General features: G+C 52.1%; 1 protein-coding gene across 5 annotated transcripts in view; it reads left to right on the top strand.

The window, feature by feature from the left end:
• The window catches only part of RNF144A (ring finger protein 144A), a 113,353-nt gene that overhangs the window by 15,189 nt on the left and 79,949 nt on the right, over positions 1-18,215 (top strand). For 2 of the 5 annotated variants that reach the window (XM_070069755.1, XM_070069756.1), the window contains exon 2: positions 8,368-8,541. The exons of 1 other annotated variant lie outside the window; for it this stretch is intronic. Coding sequence is in view for 1 of the 4 variants with exons in the window: in XM_070069754.1 (XP_069925855.1) it covers positions 11,884-11,911 (28 nt within the window). In the remaining 3 variants the exon portion in view is untranslated. Of the gene's footprint in view, positions 1-4,694; positions 4,891-8,367; positions 8,542-11,551; positions 11,912-18,215 lie in introns of those variants that run through there. 2 more of the 5 variants (XM_051833292.2, XM_070069754.1) reach the window with 2 other exon arrangements.

Below are 18,215 nucleotides of genomic sequence, written 5' to 3'. Positions count from 1 at the left end.
GGATGGGAGTGAGTGAGGGCTTTCTGACTGTTCACACGTCAGAGCTGAAACCTCAGGTCTCCACATGTGTAGTTTTACAGCCGCCTGTGCTATTGTGTGTGCTTCCTGGGTGTACATCAGGCACCCCATAAATGCACTGGCCATGGGTTCGGGTGGAGATGGGCCCTCAGAACTAACAGCATGAGGTTGGGTGGCTTTGTGGTTCAGGGTCTTGACTTCCTGTGTGTAAAGGGTGTTGTCACTTCTTTCCAGCTTCTGCTCTAACACGTCGCTTCTTCTGACTTGTTCATGGTCTTCTGCACAGGTTGGGTGCTCCCGATTTTCTGTGGACTGATAACTGTGTCCTGTTAGGCAGGAGATCAGGGAACGGTGCTGTCTTCCTGGGTGCTGTCATCCTCTGTCACCCATGGGATGTGACACAGTTGGTTCACAGGTGTTAGGCATCATGGCATTTTTGGAAAAAATAAATATAATGATGGGATTTTCCCAACAGGTATTTTATTTAAACTTTAGTTTTGTTTTTAAAAAAAAAGAAGTACAAGAGGAGCTGGACACAGGAGGTCACAGAGTGTATGGTCAGTTCAGAGGAAATACCCAGGACGCGTAGAAGCATCCATGCGGACCTCAGACTGCTGCCGCCAGTGCTCTGGGGAGGAGGGGGGAGGGGACCGTGTACGGGGAGGGTTTCTGCCCGGGTGACGACCATGCTCTCGGATTGCACAGTGGTCTCGTCCCCAGCAGTGTGGGGGGTAAATGTCACTCGAGTGGGGACCTGCGTGCCCTGCGGCTTTGATCTCAGGGAAAACCTGCGTATATGACACGGTGGCGAGCAGCCACGGTGCAGAGCGGCTCTTTGTCCCGTCCCGCCGCCAGTCTTTCTTCTCTGCTGGAGCTGTTGATTCCGGCTGGTTTCCACCCGTGGTGCCTGTCCACTGCCAGCCTCCCTCCCACCCCTCGCCACACTTTCTAAGTGGAAAATACTGCATTGGCTGTGTGGAGATTGTTTTGCTTCTCAGCCCTTACGAGTCGACCCTATTCCTTTTCAAAAATCACATAATCAAAGGAGTTGCTTTCTGAGTTTTTCTTCTAAAGATTTATTTGAAAGAGTTACAAAGGGAGAGGGAAAGACAGTGGATGGACGATCTCTCTGTTTCTCTGTAACTCCGCTTTTCAAATCAATTTTAAAAATAAATAAATAATCTAAAAAAGTACCCAAAATATGCTGAGATAATTGAGATAATAAGGCTTATAGGTACTATTTCCAAGCCAGATCTAATATAAAAAAGGCAGAATATTATCAGATTAAGTTGGAAGGAGACCAGGAAAGGAGGTGCCACAGACCTGGTCAGCCTGTATCTCATATACTGATTGGTCAGATTCTGATGCGCAGGACACTTCGAATCTGTAGCAGTTGTGGTTTTGATTGCCACTTTCCCTGGTACCTTCTGTGGCTTCTCTTTTCTCTGAAAAAAAAAAAAAAAGTATTTATTTATTTATTTGAAAGACATAGATACAAAGAGGATAGATTTCTTCCAACTGCTGGTTCACTCCCAAAATGGCTGCAACAGCTGAGGCTGGGCCAGACCAAAGCCCGGAGCTTCTTTTGGGTCTCCCATGTGGGTGAAGGGGTCCAGGCAGTTGGGCCATCTTCTGCTGCTTTCCCAGGTGCATTAGCAGGGAGCTAGATCAGAAGTGGAGCACGTGGGACTAGAACTGGTGCCCATGTGAGATGCCAGCATTGCTTTACCTGCTACACCACAATGCCAGCCCACTTTCTGAGTTTTTAGCATCGGTGTGCCTTTTATCTCACTTTTTAAAAAAATATTTATTTTTATTTATTTGAAAGGCAGAGTCACAGAGAGAGAGGTAGATATAGAGAGAGATCTTCCAACTGCTGGTCTACTCCATAAAAGGCCCCAACTGCTGCGGCTGGACCAGGCTGAAGCTAGGAACCAGGAGCTTCTTCCAGGTCCCCAATGTGGGTGCAAGGGTCCAACCACTTAGGCCATCTCCCACTGATTTCCAAAGTGCATTATCAAGGAGCTGGATCAGAAGTGGAGTAGCTGGGACTCGAACCCTGGGTCCCTATGGGATGCCAGCGCCGCATGTCTGGGCTTCAACCTGCTGCCCCCCAGCCCCACTCCATCTCACCCTGCTAAGCTTTCTTCTCCCATGGTGATGCCTCTGCTCTATTTATTTTAATTTTTTTTAATTTTTTGACAGGCAGAGTGGACAGAGAGAGAGAGACAGAGAGAAAGGTCTTCCTTTTGCCATTGGTTCACCCTCCAATGGCCGCTGCGGCCGGCGCACCGCGCTGATCTGATGGCAGGAGCCAGGTACTTCTCCTGGTCTCCCATGGGGTGCAGGGCCCAAGGACTTGGGCCATCCTCCACTGCACTCCCTGGCCACAGCAGAGAGCTGGCCTGGAAGGGGGGCAACCGGGACAGAATCCGGCGCCCCGACCGGGACTAGAACCTGGTGTGCCGGCGCCACAAGGCAGAGGATTAGCCTAGTGAGCCGCGGCGATGGCCCGATGCCTCTGCTCTAACAAGCTCTGCATTTTGTCCTGAATTCAGTATCCAGGTGGGTAAATCAGTTGGTCCTCTGGGAATGGCTTTAAGGCTCTGCCTTCATGTTTGTGAGTGATTTCTTAGAATCAGGAGGGAGGTAGGAATTCGCCAAGTATCTTTTTTCACCACAAGGAATTTTAAAGACTCATTCAGCTGATAACAGGAGCGGATGGGTGTGTTCCGGAGCTGGCGCTGGACAGAGACCTCCACTGCAGAAGAGAGGCAGCCAGCAGGGGTGTGGCAGCCACAGGTGTGGGCCCTGTGTTGGGAGAGCACAACTCATAGTCCAGGAGGCGTGGCAACAGACAGGGCTTTCCTGAGGCCACACAAGGCTGCTGTTCATGGGAAAGTCAGCCCCGTCACATGTGTGCAGCCCTCCTGGGTGTCCTGGGTGTCTCCGTGGTCTCCTCCTGTCCAGGATTGCGGCCCAGGTGCCAGCCTCACACCTCTGCTGCTCTCTGCCTTTGACACTCAGGCAGCTCAGAAACCTGGAAGCATCTTTGTCTTCTCTCTCCCTTCCCCTCCCTCCCTGCCTCCCACCCCTCTCCTTCCTGACACTGTTTCTGGATCTGTCTTCAGAACCCACCTGAGCCCTGCCTCCTGCCTGTCACCACCACCTCCCCGTTAGCTGAACTTGCTCTTGTCCATCCACTCTCAGGGTCTCACTGAAGATGTCACCACTTCTGAAAACAGCGCTCCCTGGGGCCGGCATGGGGTGCAGTGGGCAGGTGGCTGCTCGGGGAGCTACAGCCCGCACCGAAATGCCTGGGTCGAGTCCAGTCTTCTCTGCTCCCCTTTCTACCACCCACATGGGAGTCCTGCCTGGAGTTCCAGGCCCCTGGCTTTGGCTTGGCCCAGCCCTGGCTGTTGTAGGCATTTGGGGAGCGAACCAGTGGATGCAAGATCTCTCTCTGTCTCGTGTTTCAAATAAAATGAAAATAAATCAAAACTTAAAAAGTAGTACCCATTTCTTTATCTGCTTCTGATTTATGATAGCTTTTCTCACTAATGTATCTATGTATATCGATACATATTATATGTATATGTATGTATACATATTTTATATGTATGTATCTATATGTATGTGTGTGTGAGTAGTGAGACTCCCAAGCTCTGAAGGCTTTGAGTGGCCCAGCCCTGCTCCTTGGTCTTAAGCCTCCTCTGTTTGGTCCTTCCAGCCCCTCGTAGTTTGGGGCATTTGTTGGCAAGGCTCCGTCTTGGTCATAACTCAGCAGCAGGGCCCTTCTGTGAGCTGCTCTACATCGGCCTGCGAGAGAATTGACTGGAGAAATGTCTGCTGAAGGTGCACGCAGGAGCCTGCCTTTCGTGGGTTACCCGAACTGTTCAGGCCTCGCTTCCAAGTGCCGGTGGCTGCGCGGCTTGCAGAAAGGGTGGGAGAGACGAGCTCTGTGGAGGCTTCCTGGCAATCAGGAAGGCCCCTGCTGTAGCAAGCATATCGCATTGGCTCCGACGGCACAGCGTTAGTGTCACTCTAAATCACCCAGGGGTTCACGAGTAGGGGTGCAGATTCTGACATCGGCTGAGCTTGAAGCGGGCACCACGTGCTACTCCTCTTGGTCTCACGCCTGCCGGTGTCTCGCTGGTGTGGCGAGGGCACGAAAAGGTGGAGGAACGGATGCCTGTTTTCTGCAGGTGTTTCTGCTCACACCTGGTGCCCACACAGTGGATGTTCTGTGAAAGCCGGCCCTGTTCCTACTTGCACCAGGACGGGGCAGGACACAGGAAGTGGACCGACTGCCGCGTGCTGTGCTCACCGTGCTACAAGGGCCGGCACTTTCTCGCTGATTGGCAGGTGCTGTGGCTGGAGGCTGAACATCAGAAACATGGGGGGCAGAGTCTGCAGCCTGCCCACGGGTGCTGAGGCAGTGCAGGCATAGACCAGCCCTGGGGCGGCTTGGGCTGCTGGGAAGCTGGGGCCGTGCCGCCTCCACCAGCCTGAGAGCCACACGGGCTCCGGGCACGCCCCTGGGCAGGGAGCTGTGTGGGCAGCCTCTGTCTTCATACACCACCTTCCAGTGCAGCTCCGGAAGCTTCCTGCTGCCAGTGCACCTGCCGAGCGGAGCTCGTTTCTTCCTGCTATTCTGGTTCTGTTTGCAGGCTCCTGTCTCCGGGAGAGCTGGCACAGTCCGAGTAAGAGACACTGTATTGTCTTCTGCTTGAAGAATTGGGATTTGTTACCCAGCGAAGGCAGATGAGAGATTTGCAACCAAGCGGATGGCGTTTTTTGTTGCTTGGTAATGCTTGGGACCCAGCGGAAGAAGCTTTCTGGAGGCCAGAGCCTTGCTGTGTGTGGGGCCAGGTGGGTCTGTGGGTGTGGCCGGGGCGCTCAGCCCTGAAGGCTTTGGCCTTGAGCAGCCGGGTCAAGAGCCCTGCAAGACGGTCAGCACTTCCAGGCTGCCTGTGTGCAAGGCTTGTGGTCTTAGTGAAGGAGCAGGAGGAGGATCATCTGCCAGGGCGGCCTGGGGGTCTCTCCACCAGGTGTGCTTCCTGCGGGGCTGCCCCGGGACCCTGCTCTGGAGACCAGGATGGTCCCACAGAGGCAGGACGGGAAACAGAAAGACGGGTGATGTTGTGCTTTGCTCCCTCATCAGAGAGGCCTAAAAATAGAGTCCAGCTACCGGGGCTGCAATCCTGGTGAGCTGAAGCTATGCAGGAGGAGAGAACGTTGTGAGGGTCGCGTGCAGTCTTGCCTTCCTCCTCTGTGTTTCTTTCTTTTTTCTCTCCTCTCCTTTCTTTCCTTCTTTCCTCCCTCCCTCCTTCCTTCTCCCCTCCCCTCCCCCCTCCCCTCCTCTCCCTTTCTCTCCCCTCCTCTTCCCTTCCCTCCCCCCACCCATGTGTCTAAATAGTAGTTGCATTGAGATATAATTCACACAGCATGCAAGTTGTGGTTTTAAATGTTCCATCCCATGTTTTTTTTTTCTAGCATATTCTGAGCTGTGTAGCCATCGTCTTTCCTGAGCGTTTTCGGTTCCCCTTCAGAAAGCCCTGTGCCCGAGAGCCCTCACTCCTCCTCCTCCTGCGCTCTGAGCCTCTGCGGTCCGGGTCCGGCCTCGCTCTCCTCTGTGTGGATCTTTCTGTCCAGGACATTCCTCCGGACGTTCCGTGCCCTCTGTGGTTTTCTCTCCCGGAATACCTTCCCTTCACTCGGTGGTCCCATGGTTCATCTGTGATGTAGCATGAACCAACTCACTGGGCCTTTTTTTTTTTTCTTTAAAGATTATTTTGTATTTATGTGAAAGGCAGAGTTAATGGGGGGGTGGGGGACAAGGCGGGGGAGGGGTGGAAATCTTCCATCTGCTGGTCCCAATTGGCCACAGCAGCCAAGGCTGGGCCTGGCTGAAGCCAGGAGCCAGGAGCTTCTTCCAGGTCTTCCACGTGGGTGCAGGGGCCCAAACACATGGGCCATCCTCTGTTGCTTTCCCAGGCCGTTAGCAGGGAGCTGGATGGAAGTGGAGCAGCCAGGCTGTAACTGGTGCCCTATGGGATGCAGGCATTTTAGGCGGCGGCTTTACCCTCTATGCCACAGCGCTGACCCCAAAGTAGTACTTTTTACAGGCACCTCCATTGCGTGGGTTTTCTACGTTTGTAAAACACATTCACCAGTTGATGGACATATGGGTCTTTTCCATTTTGAGCTATGAAGAGTAATACAGTTATAGCACTCACTCATGTATAAGTTTTGATATAAAGATACATTTCAGTTCTCTTGGGGAGTGTGTGTTGTGGGAGGGATATGGTATGTGTAGGTGTGGGGTGTGCCTGGTGTGTGTGTGTGGTATGTGGGTGTGTGTGTGGAGTATGTATGTCCAGCATGTGTGGTGTGTATGTATGGTGTGATGTGCATGTGTGTGATATGTGTATGTGACGATTGTGGTGTGTATGTGTATGTGGTATGGTGCACATGTGTATGGTGTGTGTATGTCTGGCATGTGTATGTGTGGTATGGATGTGTGCTATGTATGTATGTTATATGTGTATATGTGGCATGTATGTATTGGCATGTGGCATACACGTCATGGTGTATAAGCATGTGTGGGATATGTATGTATGTGGTATGTCCAATGTGTGTGATATATATGCATGTATCTGTGTGTAGGTGTGGTTGGTGTGTGGCATGTGAGGTGTGCATGGTTTGTGTGTATGTGTAGTGTGCATATACATGTGTGCATGTTTATGTGTGGTATGTATATGTGTGCGTGTGGTGTATATATGTGTGTGTAAGTGTATGTGGTACATGGTGTGTGTATATGCCGTGTGTATGGTGTGGTGTGCAAGATGTGTGTGTGGTGTGCATGGTGTATATGTGGGGTGTGTGGTGTCTATGTGGTGTGTATGTATGTGTGTGATGTATGTGATTGTGTCATGTGCATATATTTATATGTATGCATGTGTATGTCATGTTTGTGGTGTGTGAGATGTGTGTGATATATATATGTGTGCTATGTATGTATGTGAGTGTGTGTGTATGGTATGGTGTAGGTATTTGTGTGTGTGTGTGTATGAAATGTGTGTATGTATATATGAGGTGTGTGTATGTGTGTGATATGTGTGATGTGTATGTGTGTATATGTGAGTGTGTGTGTGTGATGTGTGTGGGTTTATGTGATGTGATATGTGTGGTGTGGCATGTATGTGTATGTGTGTGGTGTGTGTGTGAGATGTGTGTATGGTATGGTGTGTATGTGTGAGATGTGTGTGTGAGATATATGTGTGTATGTATGTGAGATGTGTGTATGGCATGGTGTGTATGTATGTGTATGTGTGAGATGTGTGTATGGTATGGTGTGTATGTGTGTGGTGTGTGTGAGATGTGTGTATGGTATGGTGTGTATGTGTGTGTATGTGTGAGATGTGTGTATGGGATGGTGTGTATGTGTGTGGTGTGTGAGATGTGTGTATGGGATGGTGTGTATGTGTGTGGTGTGTGAGATGTGTGTGTGTGAGATGTATGTGTGTATGTATGTGAGATGTGTGTATGGGATGGTGTGTATGTGTGTGGTGTGTGAGATGTGTGTGTGTGAGATGTATGTGTGTATGTATGTGTATGTGTGTGGTGTGTTGTGAGATGAATGTGTGTATGTATGTGAGATGTGTGTATGGGATGGTGTGTATGTGTGTGTGAGATGTGTGTATGGTATGGTGTGTATGTGTGTGTATGTGTGAGATGTGTGTGTATGTATGTGTGTATGTATGTGTATGTGTATGTATGTGTGTATGTATGTGAGATTTGTTTATGGCATGGTGTGTATATATGTGTATGTGTGAGATGTGTGTGTATGTATGTGTGTATGTATGTGAGATGTGTGTATGGCATGGTGTGTATGTGTGAGATGTGTGTGTATGTATGTGTGTATGTATGTGAGATGTGTGTATGGCATGGTGTGTATGTATGTGTATGTGTGACTTGTGTGTGTGGGAAGTGCGTGTGCTTGCTCAGGGGTCAGGTTCTCCTGTGGACCTGAGTCCCCTGGGGCCAGGCTGGACCCGACTGTGACCTGGGGCCGTGTGTGACCTGGATTGTGTGTGTTGATGGAGTTACCTAACCTCTTGGTGGAGTTTACTTTCTTTAACCTGAGAAACCTCAGTTCCCTCTCCAGCGAGTGTGTATTTTGCTTGGCAAACGCTGAATCTGATAAGACTTGCGCTCATAGTGTCACCAGCCTCTGCTTTGGGCTGGAGTCTGAGAGGCGGGTGCTGGGACGATTCCTGGTGCGCTTGGCTTCACACTCCTGCCCGCGCCTTTCCCTGACCGCTGGTGCTTTCTCTCGCTTCCTAGGTGCCTGGTCCCTCGCAGAGTGTGATACATTCCCGCCTGGACTGGAGGGATCCCTGGCGCCAGGGCTGGTTTCCCACCTGTCCCCATGGCCGCCTGACACTGGGACGAGCCGGCTGAATGACGCAGGGCTTGGCCCGAAGACAGTTCCTCTGCTCCCCTCTGGACTTTCCTGAGGTAACCTTGAATTTGGAAAACGAAGGCTTGGAAACCTTCCACTGTTGTTTCTCAGTGGAATTTCAGGCCATTGTGGAGAAAACACACAGGTGTGCCCGGATGGATTGTCCTGTGGTTCCTAACCCTCATCACACACCTCGTCACACATCCTTTGGTGCACTCCCCAATTGGCTACAACATCCAGAGTTGGACCAGGTGCAAGTCGGGACCCAGGAGCTCCGTCCTGGTCTCCTGGCCTAGGTGTCAGAGCCGAGAACTTGGACCCTCATCCCCTGCCTTCCCAGATGTGTTAGCAGGGAGCTGGGGCAGAGGCAGAGCAGGTGGGGCTGGCGCTCAGTGTGGAATGCCGTCATGGAAGCCAGTGGCTTGCTTAACCCTTTGTAGCCCTGCTCCAGCGCCGGGGTGAGTTTTGAGGATGTCCTCAGGACCTCATAGTAAACGGTTGCAGTGGCTGGTGATTTACCAAGATCTCTACGGTTCTTCATTTATGGCTTTGCTGGTCTTGTGTTAGAGACAGGAAACACGAGTGGGAGGTCACACTGAGCTATGATGAGGCTCGTGCCTTGCTCACTGAACACCTGTTGCCTGGGCTCCCGTGTTGTGCCGGGCACTTTTCCAGCTCGGGACTCGTGGGAAGCCCAGTGGCACAGGTGCCTGCCCACAGGGGGCCTCGCCTCTGTCTCGGGGGACGCCTGCAGGGGTGGATCGGTGTGAGAGGGCAGGTGCAGCGACCAGGGCCGCCGCATGAGAAGTAAATGCTGTTCCGTGAGAAGGCACCGGTGCCGTGGAGGAAAGAGAAGGGAGATCAGGCTTGCCTGGGGCGGGGGCGGGGCAGGTGCTGAGTGGTCAGACGGGCGTCTGTAAGCAGTCGCATTTGAACGTGGACTTAGGAGTTCCAGGAAGCAGCCACTTAGCCTGTGGGCAAGAGCACAGAGGCAGGGGAGGTGCAGAGGCCCTGGGCTGAGCATGGTGGGTGCCATGGAGGCAGGAGTGTGTGGGGTGCAGGGAGCTGGCTTGTCTGGCATTGCCGCTGTTGGGACGGTCCTTGGGGTTTTCAACAGAGGAGGGACTGGATCTTCCTTCCGTTTTCATAGGCTCCTGTGCTGTGAATAGGCTGTGTGGTGGGGGCAGGGCTAGAGCAGAGTGCAGGATCCCGTCTCAGAGACCGCTGGACACGTCCACCGGGGTGATTCGGGCTGTGATGCGTGACCCTCTGTGGCAGTGCAGCCGGTGAGAAGTGGCCACACTTGCGTGGAGTTTGGAGAGGGTGCATTTTGGGTCCTCTGCGTGAGAGCTTGTGTGGGCAGGGTGAGAAAAGGAGAAAGTCCATGGGATGCCAGGACTCTGGTGTGAGTGACTGCAGAGTGGTCGCCCCACTGGGTGCAGGCGGAGATGCCAAGGTTGAACCTGGGAAGAGTGTGAGGTGCCCAAGAGGAGGTGTGGAGCTGGAGCTATGTCCGCATCGAAAAATGTACAGGATGCGGTGGGCGTCTTGGCCTGTGGTTGGCGTCGGGTGGAAGGCGGTCAGCTGAGACCTCCGTAAGAGAAGGGTTCACAGGCTGATCCTGGGCCGGGGAAGAGGCTGCCAGCAGAGCAGACAGAGAGGGAACGGCCATATTGGGGGGGGGGGAGGCAGGAGGTGGCAGGAAGTCGTCTCAGGAAGCGTTGTGAGGCTGACGCCTGGGCTGTGCCATGGGGGCCACGTGGCTTTGGGGAGGGCAGTTTGGGTTTTGATAGGAGGGCAGCAGGCAGGAGAGGAAGGGGGACAGGTTGTGGACAAGTATTTATCATTTCCCAGTGACATAGGATGCTGGTGACCAGCTATGGCGCTGTGGAGAGGAAGCATTGTGTCTGCAGGACTTGGGGGTGGGGAGCCCTCCAGAGAGGGGCTTGTGCAGGGGTTGCTGGGCCACAGGAATGGCCCGTGAAGCTTGGAGCCCCATGTGAAAGACATCACTTGGGTTCTGCTGTTTCCCCAGGCTTATCAGCTGGGACTTGCATTGTCAGCAGAATGGAGCGAGCCCTTGGCCAATCAGAGAGTGACAGAGAGAGAGGGGGGCCCAAGCTGGTGGTGCATGCCAGAGAGAAACAAGGCCCATTGCAGAGGGGCTGGAGGTGGTGCAGGGAGGAAAGAAGGCGATTGGGTTGGGTGGTCAGATACTTGGAGCTCAAGGCCCTGGAGGACCTGCGGGGGGGCTGCCCTGTAGCTGACACGTGCAGCTGGGAATTCGGGCATCTGCAGGAACCCAGGGCTCCAGCGTTGCTCTCCCCGACTCCAGCTCCATGTCCAGCTGCCTCGCCCTTTCATTGGCCAGCACTGTCCACCACATGCCTGCTGTGCCCCTAGGGTAAGACCTGGAACCCATGCATTCCTGTGCTGAGTCACTGCTCAGGAACATGGCGGCGAGGAGGAAGGTTGACATTCGTGCCTGCTCTTCTTCCTCTTGTAGTCCATGGCCCACATGTACATTATAAACTTGATGTACCTATTGTTTGCAAACTTGACTTTACTGACCCTGCGTCTGTCCCCGCATTGCGTCTGTCCCTGCAATGCACGTCCGGGTGCAGAGAGGCCTGGGGCCCTGCAGGCACACAGGGACACCTTGAAGCACGTGGGATAATGCCCTGCAAGCCCGCCTGGAACTCTGCATTCTTTCCCGCGTCTGTGCACAGGCCGTGCTGTTTGGGAATCTGGTCTGCAGCACATTCCAAGAACGGTGACACGGCTTCCTATTCACAAAGGATTCGTGTCAAAGGGGACGAAATGCCAGAGAAAGACATTCCAGCCCAGGCACAGCTATTTTTAGGGGTTTAGGATTTATAAAGGGAAACGGTGTCCCTGGACTGGAAACCGGCCCCCCATTCGCACATCTGTGATTGGAGTTGCTAAATCTGAAAGACAGTGTTGTGCTCTGTTTTCTTTTTTCCCCCAAGTGCAGAATATCATTTTTTTTTTTAAATCTCTGGCTAAGAAACTTGGACTCGTCCTTGGCTGTCCTTCAGCTCTGGGAATAGCAGTGTTGGGAGGGCTGCAGCTGCTGTCTCTGAGCCCAGGCTTTGGGCGCCTGGGCCTCTAGGGCAAAGGTCATTGTCAAGGGTGAGCTGGACACGCAGCTGTCGGCCCCCAGCTCCCATCCCCGGTAGCTTCAGGGCTGCAGATGGGGAGAAACGCGTGATGTTTTCAGAACTGAGTGCGGTTGGCGGTGCCCTGCAGGGCTGCAGCGGCTGCTGCCCTTGTTCAGAGAAGCCACAGCAGCCGCGCTCTCCACGTTTGGATCAGTTACGGTTTTCTGTGCTCGCTGCACTCCGGGCTACTTTCATATATGTCCTGTGACGTCATGTATGTGGGGTGGTGGCCAGTCCATCACAGGTGAGTCTCCCATAGTCCTCCTGGCGTGTTCCTGGGATGGCGTTGATTTCTTCCCAGGGGAGCATGTGTTTGTACAAGGTCACGGGTGCTCTCAGGATAAATGCTCAGAGTACGTTTCTGGTCCAGTAATGTTAACAAGCAGCGGCGTAGGCTCCAGGCTGCAGAGGGTGAGCACAGGCCAGGGCGAAGCTAAGACAATCAAGCATGGCTGCTGGGGGGCAGGGGGACACCTCGGACAGCAGTGCTGGGGCCAGCTGGGGCTGAGCCTGACTGTGGGCAGCCCGAGGCATGTGAATCTACCCTGTGGGTGCAGAGAGCCAGGAGGCCAGGGAGAGGGGGCCAGCAGAAGTGCTGCGTGGGTGTTGTGCACACAGATGAGCTTGAGAGCAGTGGAGAGGCCCGGACGGGAAACTGGGCCCACGCCACCTACCAAAAATCAATGCATTTTTTTCTGAATGCTAACACAGGGTTGCACAGGTACACACACACACACATTGGCCAAAGAATGCCGTGCCTTCTCTCATGTGTACAGTTTGTGAATAACTCCTAATGTGGCCATGTCCCACATTGTTCTGCAATATCTATGAGAAGACCTCTCCATCGGCAGAATTCAGATCCAGTTCAGTGACCTCCATTTCATTTTAACCTTGACTTTAGTGATTGTGCTGATCTACTCTATGAGTTGTATTCTGTGACTTCTCAGAGTTTTGAATAGTACTCCTATATAGAGACAGAATATAAATGTATGTAATATGTCATAATGCGTGTAAATATATTTATACTAAATATAAACATTGTTGAGAATTTAAACGGAATTTAAAGTGAGGTTAAGCACCTCACTTAAGTCTGATTGGCTGATTGATTTGACAATGAAAATCTCCTTTTCTGCTCAGGTTATTGGAATGACTTAAATATGTCTATAATATTGACAGACTTGCAATTGGGGTCATGTGTTTTAATAACAACACATGTTAATACTCTCTTTTTTCAAACACTGGAGTATTTTTGCTTGAACAAGTTACCTCTAAGAGAAAAAGATTTGGGTGCAGTGAAATTATTTGCCAAGTTTTTTTTCTTTTTTTAAAGATTTTTGTTTTAAAGTGATTTATTTGAGAGGCAGTTACAGACAGAGAGAGGGAGAGGCAAAAAGGTCTTCTATCCACTGGTTCACTCCCCAGAAAGCTACAATGGCTGGACCTGGGCCAATCTGAAGCCAGGAGCCAAGAGCTTCTTCAGGGTCTCCCATGTGGGTGCAGGGGCCCAAGCACTTGGGCCATCTTCTGCTTTCCCAGGCCAGAAGCAGAGAGCTGGATCAGAAGAGGAGCAGCTGGGACATGAACTGAAAACCATATGGGATGCTGGTGCCGCAGGCAAAGGCTTAGCCTATTGTGTATGCCACAGCACTGGTCTCTTTGCCAAACTTTGGAATGGTGTTAGGATGAACTTCCCAGAAACCCAGCCCTGAATGACGGATGTCTTGGTATTAAATTCCTGTGCAGTTCTGGTGGTTTCCAAAGCTGTTCATTTGTGGGGAGATCTGCTGATTCAGTTGTTAGCTGGCCACGGAAATTCATCTCCATTCTATTACTTTTATTATGTGATTTTTGCCATATGTGCGGAAAAAGTTGGTAAAATTGAGTTTCATTTTTATAATAAATTATCTGTGTATATATGTGAACAAAGGAGTAAAGCCATTATAGATGTAAAAGTGAAAAACACAAAATTGATCTTGCTTTGGATCTTATTGTAAGTAATACCTATGGTTACAGAAAATTCATGAGAAAACTACAAATCTTTTTTTTTTTTTAAAGATGTTTTGATTTTTTGAGATTCAGAGTTACAGACAGAGGGAGAGACAGAGGTCTTCCATGTCTGGTTCACTCCCCAAATGGCCGCAGTGGCCAGAGCTGGACCGTTCCGAAGTCAGGAGCCAGGAGCTTCTTCTGGATCTCCCTCGTGGGTGCTGGGGCCCAAGCACTTGGACCATCTTCCACTGCTTTCCCAGGCCATCAGCAGGGAGCAGGATTGGAAGAGGAGCTGCTGGGACTTGAACAGGTGCCCATATGGGACGCCTGTTCCGCAGGCAGAATCTTAGCCTATTATGCTACAATGCTGGCCCCTAAGCCTTCTTTTTTTAAATAGAAATCTATTTTTTAGACATACATAAGAATAATATACATCAACATTATCATGTTTATGCTATTTTTCTCAATTATGTAGTAATTACAGCCATAGTAGTGTTTATTGAGAGTGAGCGAGGCAGAGAGAGAGAGTGAGAGGACTTCCATCCTTTGGTTCACACCCCAAATATCTGCAGTGGCCCCTGGCTACAGGTTGAAGCCCCACAACTTAAACTGTCACCAGTACCTCTGAGCGTCTGGGAGCCGCAGGAAGCTGCAGCCTGGAGCTGAGTGGGACTGGAACTCAGGCACTCAGGTGTGTGTTGTGGGAATCCCAACCACAGTCTTAACTGCTAGGCCAACCTCTGACTCCAATCATAGTACTTTTTTTTTTCTTTACGGGCAGAGTGCACAGAGAGAGAGACAGAGAGAAAGGTCTTCCTTTGCCGATGGTTCACTCTCCAATGGCCGCCGTGGCTGGTGCACTGCGGCTGGCGCACCGCGCTGATCCGAAGGCAGGAGCCAGGTGCTTCTCCTGGTCTCCCATGGGGTGCAGGGCCCAAGCACTTGGGCCATCCTCCACTGCACTCCCGGGCCACAGCAGAGAGCGGGCCTGGAAGAGGGGCAACCGGGACAGAATCCGGTGCCCCGACCGGGACTGGAACCCAGTGTGCCGGCGCCGCAGGCGGAGGGTTAGCCTATTGTGCCGCGGCGCCGGCCAATAGTGCTTTTTAATACTTAGAATCTGGGGCAAGTGTTTTGTCCCTGAGGGTTGAGATGTCCCCTAAGATGCCGGCATCCCACCTGGGCACCAGTTCAAGTCCTGGCCTCTCCACTTCGGATCCAACTCCCTTGTAATGAGCCTGGGAAAGCAGGGGAAGATGCCCCAAGTGCTCAGGCTCCGGCTGCCCACATGGGAGACCCCTAGGGAGTTCCAGGCTCCTGACTTCGTCCTGGCTCAGCCCCAGCCATTGCAGCCATTTGGGGAGTGGACCAGCAGGTGGAAGATCTCTCTCTCTCTCCCTCTCTGTAACTCTGCTTTTCAAATAAATAAACTAAATCTTTAAAAAGGAATACTTGGAATCTTAAAGTAATGAGTTCTTTTAAAATTAATAAAATACTTCCAGTAATAAAATATAGACTAAGAATCATAGATAACATTGCATGGATTTAAAATTACACCAGGAGAGTAAGAATGCTAATTCTCACACGGTTACAGAATGATGAAAGAATGTTATAAAGTTTTAGAGCAAAATAAGTCTGCATGTTTAAAAAATAAGCATTATAGGTCGGCGCTGCGGCTCACTAGGCTAATCCTCCGCCTAGCGGCGCTGGCACACCGGGTTCTAGTCCCGGTCGGGGCACCGGATTCTGTCCCGGTTGCCCCTCTTCCAGGCCAGCCCTCTGCTGTGGCCAGGGAGTGCAGTGGAGGATGGCCCAAGTGCTTGGGCCCTGCACCCCATGGGAGACCAGGAAAAGCACCTGGCTCCTGGCTCCTGCCATCGGATCAGCGCGGTGCGCCGGCCGCGGTGGCCACTGGAGGGTGAACCAACGGCAAAGGAAGACCTTTCTCTCTGTCTCTCTCTCTCTCACTGTCCACTCTGCCTGTCAAAAAAATAATAATAAAAAAAATAAGCATTATAATGAAAATTGAATCATTTTCCACTGTTACTGATTTATTTTTTAAAAAACAGTATTTCCAGATGCCAGAAGTTAGATTTTAAAGAGCATTTTCTTTATTTTCACTGTGATTTACAGAGAGAGAATGGAAGGGAGACAGAGACACAGTTGGAGACAGAGAGAGATCTTCTGTCTTTAGCTGCATCCCCCCCCCCCCCCATGACTTTATTAGCTTGGACTGAGCTAGAACGAAGCCAAGAGCCAAGAACTCAGAAACTCCGTCCAGGTCTCCCGCGTGGGTGGGAGGGACACAGCTCTTGAACCTCCACTGCTGCCTCTAGGGAATGCGTCAGCAGGGAGCTGGAATCAGTTGAGCTGGGCGGGAACGCAGGCCCTCGGATAGGAGATGCGGCCGTCCCTGGTGTCGGCCATCAGCTCGTGGAACGGAAAGGTGGACCTGTGTTTCAGGTCGCCCAGCAGGCGGGTGGGGCTCTGTAGGTTGGTGAGAGAGGTGGACGCCAGAAGCCAGCCCTGCCCTTCCTGGCAGCTGATCTGGGAATGGCTCGTCTCGTGGGGCCTGCATTTGGTCGTGGCAGTGGGAGTTACGGTGTCCTGAGTGAGGGTCGGGCATGTTTTCATGAAGATGTGCTCAGAAACGGGTCAGGGAAATGTTAGGGAGGCACTGAGAGATAAGAGCAGATGCACTGAGCACCTGCTGCCCATCTGGGGTCCCGCGGGCAGGGGCAGGAGGCGAGTGGGAGTATGCCTGTGGCACCGTGCTGAAGGCTGGGACCAGCAAACACGATTCCAGGAGGGGCTGGTGTTGTGCAACAGTGGGTTCAGCCTCTGCCTGGACACCCACATCCCATACCGGAGTGCTGGCTCGAGTCCCAGCGACTCTGCTTCCCTGGGAAGGTGGCAGGTGATGGCTCAAGTCCCTACCAGTCACGTGGGTGACCCAGATGGAGTGCTGGGCTCTTGGTTTTAGCCCAGCTGAACTGTAGGCTGTTGTGGCCATTGGGGGGAGTGAACCAGGAGATAGAAGACTGACTCTCTCTCTCTCTCTCTCGCTCTCGCCCACTCGGAGGGCCAGGCGTTGAGAGGGCCTGCGGGATTTGCACTCTGAATAGAGGATATCCTGATGATGACAGAGGCTGGAGGAATTTGGGGGTTCTGGTAAGGGATGTCTCCCGTCAGGGCACAGAGAGAAAGGCCAGCCTGGGAGGGGTCGTTTGAGTCTCAGATTCCTGGAGCCATGCAAGTTTGGTCACTGTCCAGGGAGCAAGCAATAGCTCGGTGGCTGCTTACTGCTCCCAAGGGTGTAGCCTTTTGAAGCTCATAAATGGGCTTCCAAATGTGTGTCCTGTTGTCACTCACGCCACACCCCTGCGAGGCGCAGCTGAGAAAACTCAGACGGAGACGCCTGGTCAGAATGCTGGAGCCAGTTATTAGGGCACATGAACAAACCCGGCTGCCCCACTGCAGAGTCTCATTTCTGCCGGATATGTAATGTAGATGAGGTCGGTGCGGGCAGCGGGAGGCGCCGGGGACTCTCAGATGGATCCTTAAAGATGTGGGCCACACAGTGTGACCACACGGTGTTGTAGGATGCTGCCTAAGTCCAGGCGAGCAGGTGCAGCTGAACGTGAAATTGGTATCACATGTATTCGCCAGAAGGCAGGTCAGAGGCAGGTGGAGGTTTTGAGAGATCTGAATGAAGAAGCTGCTGTGACAAACTTCATCTGCTGCGTGAGGAAGTGATGTGGAGGGCGGTGTCGGGGTCGCTGAAGAGACTTGCCTGGCAGAGGCATTTCACGGTGCAGCCCCAGTGCCTGCGGGCTCCCCCTCTGCAGACTCAGCACACGGCAGATCCAGCATCTGCACTAAACCCTGTGGGGCTTTTGTGTCGTGGATCCGTGAATAGATGCAGCCTAGCAGATACATACCCGGCGTGTGTGTGATGTGAGGTGTCGTAAGCAACCCAGGCGGTTTAAAGAACTGGGGTAACGTGTGTCGGTTGTAGGTCACTGCTGCTCCATTTGATGTCAGGGATGTGAGCATCTGGGGGTTTGGTGTCTGAGGGGGGTCCTGGAAGCGGCCCCAGGGGACCCAATGGATGAAGGAACTTTTTATTATTTTTAATAGGTAATCAAGGAACTTCCAGGATCCCAGAGGATAAATTTTAGGATGTGGTTGGGGGAAGGCTCTGTCTTTGCGTTCTGAGAGTTTACTAACTACTTAGTTAAGTAATTAAACAATGAATGATTACCTTTAAAAACAGATACATGCAGTAGGCCGCGTCATTATACTACGGTACGAAGTAAAAAATTCAATGCTCTGTTTTTACATTGTCTCTGGGATTTGTTGGGTTTACCCACCTGTAACACAGACACCTGCTGTTTTGATCTGGGCAGGATGAAGCCACAGGGCTGCACCGTGTTTAGAGAAGGACTCCATCCAGAGGCAGCTCCGTGTGCATCGGCTTCGAAACATAGTGAGGCCACGTCCGTGGGCCTCTCACCTGCGGCGTTGTCGGCTTTGCCGCCTGGGTGCGAATGTGCCTC

This window comes from Oryctolagus cuniculus, chromosome 2 (assembly GCF_964237555.1).
Source record: "Oryctolagus cuniculus chromosome 2, mOryCun1.1, whole genome shotgun sequence".
Lineage (NCBI taxonomy): Eukaryota > Metazoa > Chordata > Mammalia > Lagomorpha > Leporidae > Oryctolagus > Oryctolagus cuniculus.
This window is presented reverse-complemented; position numbering and strand designations above follow the sequence as displayed.